The sequence below is a fragment of the Cydia amplana genome, chromosome 26 (assembly GCF_948474715.1).
Source record: "Cydia amplana chromosome 26, ilCydAmpl1.1, whole genome shotgun sequence".
Classification (NCBI taxonomy): Eukaryota; Metazoa; Arthropoda; class Insecta; order Lepidoptera; family Tortricidae; genus Cydia; species Cydia amplana.
Window position 1 is genome coordinate 8,903,803 of NC_086094.1, and position 13,357 is coordinate 8,917,159.

Here is a 13,357-nt window from a genome sequence, read left to right on the forward strand (position 1 = left end):
TGCCCAACCCTGGGCGTTTGCGTCCGCACGGCCCGTTTGATCGGACACCGGACAATTTAAAGGGCCTACCGCGAAGCACGTCCGACGTGTTGGCTCTCTGTCGCACTTGTAAATTCGTACGTAAGTGTGACAAGGAGGCAACACGTCGAACGCGGTTCGCGGTAGGCCCTCTGATTGGAGAAAAATTGTCTCGTCTGGACTTCACTTAAAAAAACATCATTGTGTCATTGTCATCTTCTTTGGTGCGACTCGTTTTATTTTGTTTATTTGTTGATATTCAGGATATTCTCTCTACCTTTAACTGACAATGAGCAGTCCAGTTTTTTGAGCAGTAATATCATAAGAATCGGGCGATAATATATCAATATAACTATAATAATATTAGACAAGCGGGCGTTGTGCGGGATGGAGGGGATCGCGGGGGGCGGCGTGGCGCGCGTCAAGCGGGAGCCCGGGTGGGACACTGACCGCGGTGAGCGCTCACTACTCTCATTTACCTACTTCTAAAACTAAGGAATTGTTTTGGAGATAATAGGCCTTATACGAGAGCTGTTCCACTATTTAATGCTAAATCATATGTACTTAGATCATTCATTGCAGCCACCATAGTCTATGGTCGCCTGCAACTCCAGAGGTGTTGCCGACCCTCACACTGCACCGTCTTTGAGCTCTTCGTTTCTCTCTCCTAAGCTTGAGGGATTCGTATGAGGTGCAAGTGTGTACCTACTGCTCGCCCTTAGAGTCAGTCAAAGACGCCTTCTTACTAAGATAGTCGAGAAATTGGGACCAGTTCTGCCGTGGCTAGGTGGCCCAAGGCCAGGGGTTCATGGTGTTAGCCCGGGTAGCCGGTTGCGAATCCAGCCTTCACCACTGGACAGCTTTGTCATATTTTCTGATGCTGCCAACACTGTCATAATGTCTTAGGCTTTGCACGCCTGATAATATTTTGTAAGCGTTTCTTGGCGCATTGGTATTTTTACTGTAATGCCGTGTAAACATAATTGTATTAAATAAATAAAATAAAATAAATAATTACAACCTTCAATCTTTTAATTTATGCTGCTTATGCTTAATGCATAATGCTAATGGTATAATTTCAATAAACAAAGTTGCTAGTGTAAAAAGTGTTCAAAATCAAAACTACACAACTATATTTTTCAAATTTGCCACCCGTTTCTATGGATAATTGGTTTGCCAGACTATAAGTATTTTTTATTTAATTCAGAAGACTGCATCGTCCGTCCAGTGGCGCCCTCACTGTGGGTATTGTGTTTACTAATAAACCAATGAATTTCTGTATAAAATAGTATTGCTTTATTAACTAAACGGCAAATGGTGGCCACATTTTTTCGTTTAGGTGATAAAGTCAAAAGTAACTATGTGGCAAAGACCAAAAGTTAAGAGACCAGTAATAAATAAATAATAAAAAAAGCCTTTTTTTCCAAATTTCCTTTTATTACATTAGAAGTTTCTGCGTATTGGTTACATTTAAATGGTTTATTTGGACCCCTCTTCGAGTGTATGCCTCCTCCAACTCTCTTCATTTTTGCATTTTTGCCTGTCTTCCAGTTTGTTAAGCCAGTCTGTCCCTGCAGTTTATTTTATATCATCTAGCCATCGTTTATATGGCTTTCCCACTTTCCTTTTGCCAATAGGGCCTCTCTCTAGGGACCAGTAGGACACCAATATTAATAATACTGATTTATACATTCATTAATTGGTTTATTACAAAACACAGTTCTCACAATAAAGGCGCCATTGGACAGACGATGCTCTCTTAATTACTGTAAAAAGTACATACAAGATGAGACAAGATATCTCTAGTTTAAGGTGTTCCTGTCAAATCATAGCGTCTTGTTAATTTAAAATGCATTGTTTTAGTAACGGTGAAGGAGGAAGCTGAATTCGTGGATGCAGAGGCTTGTGTGAAGGAAGAGTGTGCGGACAGCACAGCCGGGTGCGGCGTGAGCGAGGCCGCCATGCTGGCCGGCCTGTACGACGAGCACGTGGTCAAGGACGAGCTCGTGCTGGGGCCGGAGCGCCCGCACCGCCCCATAGTCGCCCCGGTGGTGCGCGGTATGTTGATTTTTTCTTTAACATGTACAGTAAGCTAAAGAGATAACGGACCGCCTGCATACAAGATTAATTGCAGGGGGAGCCATGTTAATTTTTTCTTTAACATGTACAGTAACCTACAGTTGTCAAGCGGACCCCAGGCTCCCATAAGCCGTGCCAAAAAACCGGGACAACACGAGGAAGCTGATGATGATGTACAGTAAGCTGCAGATATAACTGCCCCCCCCCCCCTGCAAACAAATTTCTATGCAGGGGGATCAGTTTCGTCTGCAGTTTACTATACACAACGATTTATGGTTACAAACTGCAGTAAATATGAGTGTTCCAATACAGTGAAGGTTATTATTTGTCTGTAGACAGGGCGCTAGGTGCCGCGGGGGGAGCGGGGGCACAGCTCGCTCGGTGCTCCGTGCGGCTCGAGCGCCTCGCGAGCCACGCCGCGCGAGTTCACCAGCCTAGAGGGACGGGCGATGGTGAGTTGTAGTTTTCATTTATAAAATGAGTCACTTTTATTAACACTCTGGAGCCGCACTTCATTTAACTGCTTAATTTTATAGACCTCTTGAATGCGAGACCTTTACACATTTCACATTTCTTGCAAGTATAGTAGTAATGGAGCACATGGGAGCACGAGGGAAGCCAGCGCTGTCAGGGTCGGCCGCATTTGAGGGAAGCCAGTGCTGTCAAACTGGTTTAACTTGACAGACATTCAGACATGCTATGAGTTAACACAGTTGAAACTCGACAGATTGATAATGAACTTCAAAAATAATAAGTTTTTGGCAATAATTTTATTTTTGGTATAAACTTTTATCGCTGACTGTACTTTTCCTTCCACAGACAACTAATATCAAAAACTCATCGAGACAATTCTAACAACCACAAACACAATTAGTTTGCTTTGTTATATCACAGAGTTGCCATATGTGGCCACCTCCTGTCTAAATCATCAGATCAGTTCCATGTCGTCATAATATTGTGTTGTCATCTGTGTATACAAAATTTCAGCCCAATCGGCAAGCGGGTCAAATTTAGTTTCCAAGATTTGGGCCCCGGATCCTCGACCCTAGATCCCGTACCCTAGAGCCCGGGCACCGGAATCTGGACCTCGGATCCCGTACCCTGGACTCGAGACTGAATTCGACTCAACATTTTGTCCGATAAAAGAGGAAGATTTGTATTTTTTCCCACCATATTTTCCAAAATAAGTTTATTATCCAAATAACGGTAAATAACGGAACGTCAGACTATAATATATATGAAAAGTAATTATATAAAATATGATGCACTTGTGATGTTCCGATGTTGCAGCACCGGCGGTGGTGTCGGGTCGGCGCGGCTCGTGCTCGGTCAGGCTGGAGCGCCTGCTGGTGGACGCGGCGCGGCGCACCTGCCGGGTCGGGCGCCGCACATACAAGCTGCACGCCACCGAGCCCGCACCCACACCCCATGTCACCACCACCATCTATCAATGTCACCATTGCGGCAAACGGTTCAGGAGCAAGTCGGTTTTGAAGAAACATATACGCGCTCACTTGTCGTCAGGATCGTCCAATAATTCGACCGGAGAAAACATCGCTTTAGAACGGCAACAGAGATTAAACGGAGATGAAAAGTATTTTGTAACATATTTACGGAAATCGGAGATGACACACGCTGGAGAGAAGCCTTACGAGTGTAGGTACTGTGACTACGGGAGCTGCAATAACGGACGCTTACGGATTCATGAGAGGATACATACGGGTGAAAAACCCTTTAAATGTAACTACTGTGATTACAAGTGCAATCAGAAAGGAACGTTACGGATTCATGAGATGATACACACAGGTGAAAAACCCTTTAAATGTACTACTGTGATTACAAGTGCAATAAGAAAGGAACGTTACAGATTCACGAGATGATACACACAGGTGAAAAACCCTTTAAATGTAACTACTGTGATTACAAGTGCAATCAGAAAGGAACGTTACGGATTCATGAGATGATACACACAGGTGAAAAACCCTTTAAATGTAACTACTGTGATTACAAGTCCAATCATAAAGGAACGTTACGGATTCACGAGATGATACACACAGGTGAAAAACCCTTTAAATGTAACTACTGTGATTACAAGTGCAATCAGAAAGGGCACTTACGGAAACATGAGATGATACACTCGGGTAATAAACCATTTAAATGTAACTACTGTGATTACAAGTGCAATCAGAAAGGAACGTTACGGATTCATGAGATGATACACACAGGTGAAAAACCCTTTAAATGTAACTATTGTGATTACAAGTCCAATCAGAAAGGAACGGTACGGGTTCATGAGATGATACACACAGGTGAAAAACGCTTTAAATGTAACTACTGTGATTTCAACTGCAATCAGAAAGGAACATTACGGATTCATGTGATGATACACACAGGTGAAAAACCCTTTAAATTTAACTACTGTGATTACAAGTGCAATCAGAAAGGAACGTTACGGATTCATGAGATGATACACACAGGTGAAAAACCCTTTAAATGTACTACTGTGATTACAAGTGCAATCAGAAAGGAACGTTACGGATTCATGAGATGATACACACAGGTGAAAAACCCTTTAAATGTACTACTGTGATTACAAGTGCAATAAGAAAGGAACGTTACAGATTCACGAGATGATACACACAGGTGAAAAACCCTTTAAATGTAACTACTGTGATTACAAGTGCAATCAGAAAGGAACGTTACGGATTCATGAGATGATACACACAGGTGAAAAACCCTTTAAATGTAACTATTGTGATTACAAGTCCAATCAGAAAGGAACGGTACGGGTTCATGAGATGATACACACAGGTGAAAAACGCTTTAAATGTAACTACTGTGATTTCAACTGCAATCAGAAAGGAACATTACGGATTCATGTGATGATATACACAGGTGAAAAACCCTTTAAATTTAACTACTGTGATTACAAGTGCAATCAGAAAGGAACGTTACGGATTCATGAGATGATACACACAGGTGAAAAACCCTTTAAATGTAACTACTGTGATTACAAGTGCAATCAGAAAGGCGACTTACGGAAACATGAGATAATACACTCAGGTAATAAACCATTTAAATGTAACTACTGTGATTACGAGTGCATTCGGAAAGACCAGCTACGGATTCATGAGATTATACACACAGCTGAAAAACCCTTTAAGTGTAAAATCTGTGATTATAAGTGCAAACGTAAAAGACTGTTACGGACTCATGCAATGAAACATTGTCCGTTAAATGTTACTACTGTAATAAACTAGTGGCTCTGAGAGCTGTAGACCTCGCTATAAGCATAAAAAATACTCCGATACTTCCTTGAGTCATCTCAGCGAACTCATAATGGTCTTATAAGTGACATAGACGGCATAGAATAGACCCTATTGGCACTTAAGTCCTTTATGCCGAATTCTATCATTTAAAGTCAGTTTTTTTTCTCCGTAAAATGACATTTCATGTGTTGCTAGTTGTTTACGTCTTATAAATAGTGATGTGCTACAACTACAACCGGTACTACCCGAAAATATACTACGAGTGACTTAAAACAAGTGAGTCTAAACCGTAAAGTTATTCAATGTTAGTACATATCAGGGATGTTGCGAACATCCGCAACCGCGGAACTTCCGCATTATTTTCAACATCCGCATCCGCATCCGCATAAAATAGATGCGGATTTAATGCGGATGCGGATGTGGAACTGTTCGGTACAGGAACGTCTTAGCATCGGCGGAAGTGCTAGACTGCTAGGTAATTTAGTAATTAGCCAAAAAAACCTATTAGAAATTAGCAGTCAAGCGTGAGTGGGACTTATTGTACGGAGCCCTTGGAACGCGAGTCCGACTCGCACTTGGCCGGTTTTTTGAAATAAAAATTACTAAAATGTAATATTTGACGTTTTTTATGTACCTATCTTGACATCCGCATCCGCGGATGTGAGCCTTTAAAAATCCGCATCCGCATCCGCATCCGCGGATGTCAAAAAATCGGCATCCGCAACATCCCTGGTACATATGTCTCACAACAGTTTAAATTCGATTATATTTGTTGATGAAGTGTCTGTAACACAATGGATAATCCGTGACGTGCTAAAAGGGGACACTAGGAGAGGTACTATAAAAGGGTGAAATAGTTTAGGTAAAAATGCCATCATTTTGAGGTATTTAGAAATTTTGTATCTATTTGCCATGAGCCGGAACTTACGAGTATGATCCCTCGCTGCTTCCGCGGGTTACTTACGCTGAATTTCTACCAGAGATGTGCAAAGGTGCGTGGCGAGGGATGTGTTTATGAACCAATAGAATCACTTCACTTACCTATCTTTGCTCTGCGCAGCTCTAGTGGGCAACATTATAATAATGTTTGTTTATCTTTTATAAGGCATAAGGGTGTCAGAAATTATGCAGAATTGAACACTGTCACATTGAAATAAAGTTCAAAATAATTAACCAGCCAAAAACGTAGGGCCATAAACGTAGTGGAGCACACCTTATTAAGAGTAGTATTTAGGGTTTGCAATCCGGATCCGGAATGTATGAAATTATCTGGATCCGCGGATCTTCCTATACGTTTCGATTTTCGGGTCCGTCGTGCAAACCCTAGTAGTATTGAAACTGTCAAAGAAGAATTTTCTTGTATTCAAAGATTAGACCAACTAAAGTTATGCAAGTTATGCTATGTATTCAACTTTATACATGAAGCTAAGGCTATCTGTTAAACCGTAACGTAGGCCCCAGTGCCCGACACAGCTGCAATAATCGACATTTGCAATCATAATGTCATAGCAATAAAGTTAACAGCAAGGTGTCGAATATTGGGGTGTTTACGTTAGGTCTTAATAATATCTTCATAATAAAAATAGCGGACATTTGGAACTGGTGTTCTTTCTTTTAAGAGCTTACGAAACTCTGAAATAAATTATTAAAAACAATTTCTAGTTTTCTGCTAATTGCGCATCGCCAAATACTATTGTGTAACATTAGACAGTTTGAATTTATGAAATAATGCAATTATATTTATGATATAATATACGTACTAAGGGGTCAAAGAAAGAAAAAAAAAACGTTTAGTAATAGTATTTTATGCAACCGTTGTTTAAGAGAGGTCAACAAAGGCGAGTGCCGTGAGTAACAATTTGAGGCGAAGCCGAAAATTGTTAATAAAGACGCCACGAGTATTTTTTGACTCAGTTAAACAACGTTGCATACAATACTTTTTCTACGACCAAGCACTTACTTTTAAATAAAATAAATTTTTTTTTTTTTAAATTTAAACTGTTTATTTCAGTAAAAAGACATTGTATTACATACTAAACTTAACTACTAATCTTAACTTAAAAAGATTTTTGAGTTAAGGAGTCTTAAATTATTTACAAATTCATTTTTAATGGTCAAGTACATAATAGACAAGGCCGTAATTAAGTGATTTCGGTGCACTGCCCTCTCATTTTAAGTAGATATTTTTTAATAATATTTCTAGCTTGTTTACTCGTCCGTCCTTCTATAAGTTTTAATAGTTCCAATGAAAATCTATTCAAGGTGCTCGGTAAAACGCATTTCCACACTCTCTGTCCGTATACATTGTTTGTTTTTGCAACTTCGAATGTCGGAAGGTTGGCTAAGTTACGTAATCGATCGTGTCGGGTTTTTTTCCTCAATTCAGTTATATGATTGTAGTATTGAGTTACTATGGCTAAATTAACCTTTTCAAACACAGTTAATACTTTGCAGTATTTGAATAGATTTTCATAGTTATCTTTGAATTTATATTTGATTTTTGTAGGTACCGTAACTTATGACTGAACCGGCCATTGACATGTACAAAAGTCTTAATGTAGTGTATGGAACCTTGTTTTTAAGTACATATAGTTTTGACAAAATAGCTCTAAGTTTGTTACAAACATGATTTATCTGTGGATTCCAGTTGAACTTATGGTCTATTTTTAATCCAAGGTAAGTGTGTTCCTGTACAATCTCGAGATGGGCACAATTACAGGCTGCGCGGGGCATGTGCATACATTTATGTTCGTGGGCCACGATTTTAGGCGTAACGGTTACGTTTTTATAAGGTGAGTGTATATACATAAGTTTGGTTTTCGAGTAATTTATCGATAAACCCAGATCGTGTGCCCATTTGCACAATGCATCAAAGTCGTTTTGCATCATGTCCTGCGCAGTCTCCAAGTCTTCGTGAGCTACAATTATACAGGTGTCGTCTGCAAATTGATATATGGATCCATGCTGGAATATTTGACCCATATCATTGACGTATAATAAATATTCCGTCGGAGCTAAAATTGAGCCTTGTGCGGTGCCGCATAAGGTGGGAATTAGGTCGCTTTGTTCGCCTGCGATGCTAACCGCGTTGTGTTTGTTAGTATGGTAATTTTTTATGAGTTCCAGCATGGGTCCTTGTATACCATTTTGTTTTAGTTTTTCATAAAGTGTACTGTGACATAAAGTATCAAATGCTTTAGAAAAATCGATCATTATGGCAAGTACATGGTGTTTTTTGTCTAGGTAGTCATTGATTTCATCAGTAAACAGAGACAGAAGTTGGGACGTACTTTTATTCCGCTGGAAACCAAATTAAAAAATAAAATTGTAAACTTAACAAATATTTTTAATTCAAGAAGTTGCAAAAATGGAGGGTACGGGCGGGAAAAGAACGAATGAATGAATGAATGAAATTAAAAAAAAAACAGGTCTATGGTTCACTTTTTTGCATAGAATTAATCGCGAGCTCGACAATGACAGGTCTGTGCTTTTTTGTCAGAGATGACATTTAAAATAAGGTTGACAACACTGTATTTCATTCAATATTATTTAAGTGGTTATAATTTGGGGAATAGACTAAAGACTTGTCTTGACAACTATAAGGTAGGGTTTTAAAGGTGTGTGCACGACTCTATGTATGACAAATAAAAGTACGGGAGTAAAAAAAAAAGTAACGCGACAAGAAAAAAAGAAATATATATATATTAATGAAAACTCAAGTCTGGCTAGCCAAATATTGTTGACAGATATTTTCTTGCTGTATCATCAATTGTCTATGATTAAAAAAAAAGTTAAAAGTCAATCTCTGTCATTCATTCAAATGGTTTGCGGTTTATAAGGGGTTTATTTTAGATAATATTATAATGTAATTAATGTCTGATACTGAGGGAGGTCCGCAAACTATTATTCAAGCTCGTTAAATAATTACGACAATGTGTGAAGTCGACGTGTAGCGTTGTATAACGAAAAACTGCAATGTTTACAAGTCGTAAGCAAATGTAAACAAATTAGGAGGTTGGTGCTCTATAAATATTTTGATACTTAGCATTTAGCATATTTGGCATAGTACTTATGTAATTTTTTTTGTGATGGATCTAGACACGCGGTAGCGTGTCCAGCCAAGTTCAAAGAAAAAGGAACTGGCGACGCAGCAACCGTGTGTAATATTACACGAACCATTTCGAGCTACTTTTGAGTCTTTTGACCCCTTCACAACTTGAAACCTACTTAACCTACACAAATGAAATTTGGCACATGTATTCAAGTCACTTAGCTAGTACAAAATACAAAATTTCATAAACATAGCACAAACAGTTATTGATAAATTAACGTTTAAAAACCGGCATTTTTGTGACTGATTGACATATAGATCAAAAACCTAACCCACTTCCAGATGACCTAGAAACTTGAAATTTGGCATCAAGGTAGACTATTAGGTGTATATAGAGGGAAAAATCTGAAAACTGGATATTATTGATATTTCGATGGAAAATAATTAAATAATACTTATAGACCAAAAACCTAACCCACTTCTAGATGACTTAGAAACTTGATATTTGGCATCAAGGTAGACTATTAGGTGCATATAGAGGGAAAAATCTGAAAACTTGAAATTATTGATATTTTGATGGAAAAAAAAATACTTATAGACCAAAAACCTAACCCACTTCTAGATGACTTAGAAACTTGATATTTGGCATCAAGGTAGACTATTACGTGCATATAGAGGGAAAAATCTGAAAACTGGAAATTATTGATATTTCAATGGAATAAAATTAAATAATACTTATAGACCAAAAACCTAACCCACTTCTAGATGACTTAGAAACTTGATATTTGGCATGAAGGTAGGTAGACTATTAGGTGCGCATAGAGGGAAAAATCTGAAAAATGGAAATTATTGATATTTCGATGGAAAAAAATATTAATACTTATAGACCAAAAACCTAACCCACTTCTAGATGACTTAGAAACTTGATATTTGGCATCAAGGTAGACTATTAGGTGCATATAGAGGGAAAAATCTGAAAACTTGAAATTATTGATATTTTGATGGAAAAAAAAATACTTATAGACCAAAAACCTAACCCACTTCTAGATGACTTAGAAACTTGATATTTGGCATGAAGGTAGACTATTAGGTGCGTATAGAGGGAAAAATCTGAAAACTGGAAATTATTGATATTTCGATGGAAAAAAAAATTTATACTTATAGACCAAAAACCTAACCCACTTCTAGATCACTTAGAAACTTGATATTTGGCATGATGGTAGACTATTACACTATTAGGCGTATACAAAAGAAAAAATCTGAAAACTGAAACTTTTTGACAATTAACCGCGCGTTAGCGAGGGTCTCCTTTTCAGCTTAGGCAAACTGCTTTCATGATGAATACTATAGTAATTTCTGTACAAAAACTAATGATATCCCAACAAAAACATAAATGTGAAATGAGAGTCAAGTTCAATATTAAGAATATGTCATTGTTGACTCGCCGACAAAAGAATTGAGATCTATATGGGTGCCAAGTTCTGTGCTGTGTAGAAAATCCTGAAATTATAAAGGATTTGTCTTGGCTAGTTTTCAAACACAAACCAAATTTTTGAAAAAGTAACATAGATAAATATATATTACCTATATGCCTATACGTAAAAACTAGCCAAGACAAATCCTTTATAATTTCAGGATTTTCTACACAGCACAGAACTTGGCACCCATATAGATCGCAATTCTTTTGTCGGCGAGTCAACAATGACATATTCTTAATATTGAACTTGGCTCTCATTTCACATTTATGTTTTTGTTGGGATTAATATTACCGTATTATCGAGCTAGGTATTTTTAGGGTTCCGTAGCCAAATAGCAAAGAACGGAACCCTTATGGATTCGTCATGTCTCTCTGTCTGTCCGTGTATGTCACAGCCACTTATTTCCGAAACTATAAGAACTAAAACTGTTGAAACTTGGTAAGTAGATGTATTCTGTGAACCGCATTAAGATTTTCACACAAAAATAGAAAAAAAAAACAATAAATTTTGAGTGTTGCCCATACTTAGAACTGAAACTCAAAACAATTTTTTTTTTCATCAGACCCATACGTGTGGGGTATCTATTAGTGTGGATAGATAGATATGATAGGTATGGATAGGTCTTCAAAAAATGATATTGAGGTTTCTAATATCGTTTTTTCCTGAACTGAATAGTTTGCGCGAGAGACACAATTCCAAAGTGGTAAAATGTGTGCCCCCCCCCCTGTAACTTCTAAAATAACAGAATGATAAAACTAAAAAAAATATATGATGTACATTACCATTCAAACTTACACCGAGAATTGGTTTGAACGAGATCTAGTAAGTACCTAGTTTGTTAGCGCTGTTGGCAGCACCGCCACCTTCGAGCCAACCAATGATGTGTGGGAACGCAGCCCTGCAGCTCCAGGATGCCAACATGCACGGCGAGGTCAGCGGCCAACCAGAAAGCGCGATGCTGGCGCCAGAGTTTCGCCTATGCAACGCATCTCCAGGCAGCGCGCCGCAAGCATCACTCTCTTGCATTCTAACCACCGTACCCATCGCGCGTGTCCTAGACTTATAAAGAACCTTTTTGTACTCAGCTAATACCATTAAAAATGGTAATCTATTTAAACATTTGTTTTATTTAAATAGCGCCAAAAGGGCGCAAACATAGTTTTTTTTAATACGTCATAACATAAATCGTAAACCGCAATTTTATTATGTTACTTGCTGCTACTGAACCCTTCATGGGCGAGTCCGACTCGCACTTGGCCGCTTTTTTTAACTCCGTCAACTTCGGGGTATGGCTTAAGTACTTACTCGTACATTTAAGTAAACTGAATGGCAATTAGTAATTTTTTTTTTCGTAAATGTGATTAATAGTTTGTTGTAAAACGGACATCATATTTAAAGGCCTGTGCACACCGGGTGCGTGTGCGTGACGTGCACGTGCGCGTGCAGCGTTGTAGTATACAGATCCTTCTGAGAGACGGCACACCGCTTGCGTGACGTGTGCGTGTGCGGCTCCAACATTTTAGCGCACACACACGCGCACGTCACGCACACGCAAGCCGGTGTGCACAGGCCTTAAATTCACGAAACAATTGAAAACATGGACTATGGGTACCGGGTTCGAGTTCATGCACATTTTATTGTATGTTTAACTTGTTAGCGTGTTTCCTGAAGAAATTGCAAAGTTAAAAGAATCCAAAGCTAATTTTTGAACTCTGACTTTGTACCTACCTGGGTCGTTAATTTTAAAGTTTTGTCCACAGAAGTGACCTTTTATGAAACATGTTTGACCCACAAATCTGAAACATGTTTGATGTTATAACTAAATCACTCTAGTTGTTATTCAGAGAACCGTTGGCTAAATAGTGGTGACAAGGAGTTCAACGAGCAGAACAGGCCGCCCGCGCAGGGCGGCGCCGGCGCCGTGGTCGACACCGACTTCTACGGCTACATACAGAGTCAGAAAAAGCCGGAGGATATGAACCCCGACGCCTACACTATATTCCATCTCTGCTACGCCATGTCCTACATGTGGAGACGAGGGTACGTCATTATCATCATCATCTATCAATCAACTCCAGTTTATAGTCAGGTCAATATAAAGTTACATTAATGTTTCTACATGGGTTAGCAATGTTGCAGAATATTCTCAAAATTACACGAACCTCTCGTCAGAACATTCTCATGCAAGTTTCCACTAAAGAAAGAAGAAGATTAGAGATCTAAATTACCTACTCAATGTTACTCATATATGAGCCGCAACGCTTATGGTGACGTCACATCGTGGGAATTGACAGGTTAACAACTCATTTACAAAGTACTAACTGGATGTAAGAATTGGATGGACTGTGGTATCAAATCGCCCGATTCCTTACCTTCTGCGGTAACATTTGGAAGTAAATTATAAGTAAGTATTGACCATTATTATTATTAAATATTAACATTTAAAGAGCCTGATAAAAACT

At 38.7% G+C, this 13,357-nt stretch overlaps 1 protein-coding gene across 1 annotated transcript; it reads left to right on the plus strand.

Annotated features, from left to right (window-relative positions):
- Positions 1–405: 405 nt before the first annotated feature.
- On the plus strand, positions 406–13,110 carry LOC134660220 (gastrula zinc finger protein XlCGF57.1-like). Its single transcript, XM_063515944.1, has 7 exons — positions 406–472; positions 1,882–2,076; positions 3,388–3,903; positions 3,987–4,645; positions 4,695–4,880; positions 12,742–12,935; positions 13,068–13,110. The coding sequence occupies exons 1-7, from the start codon at positions 406–408 to the stop codon at positions 13,108–13,110; spliced, it is 1,860 nt and encodes a 619-aa protein (XP_063372014.1).
- Positions 13,111–13,357: the final 247 nt, after the last annotated feature.

Bases quoted from the DNA above. Each gene is read 5' to 3' on its own strand.
- LOC134660220 (XM_063515944.1), top strand. From the start codon at position 406: ATGGAGGGGATCGCGGGGGGCGGCGTGGCGCGCGTCAAGCGGGAGCCC. The intron at 2,077-3,387 runs GTATGTTGATTT...CCGATGTTGCAG, and splicing joins AGTCGCCCCGGTGGTGCGCG to CACCGGCGGTGGTGTCGGGT. The intron at 12,936-13,067 runs GTACGTCATTAT...ACCTCTCGTCAG, and splicing joins TCCTACATGTGGAGACGAGG to AACATTCTCATGCAAGTTTC.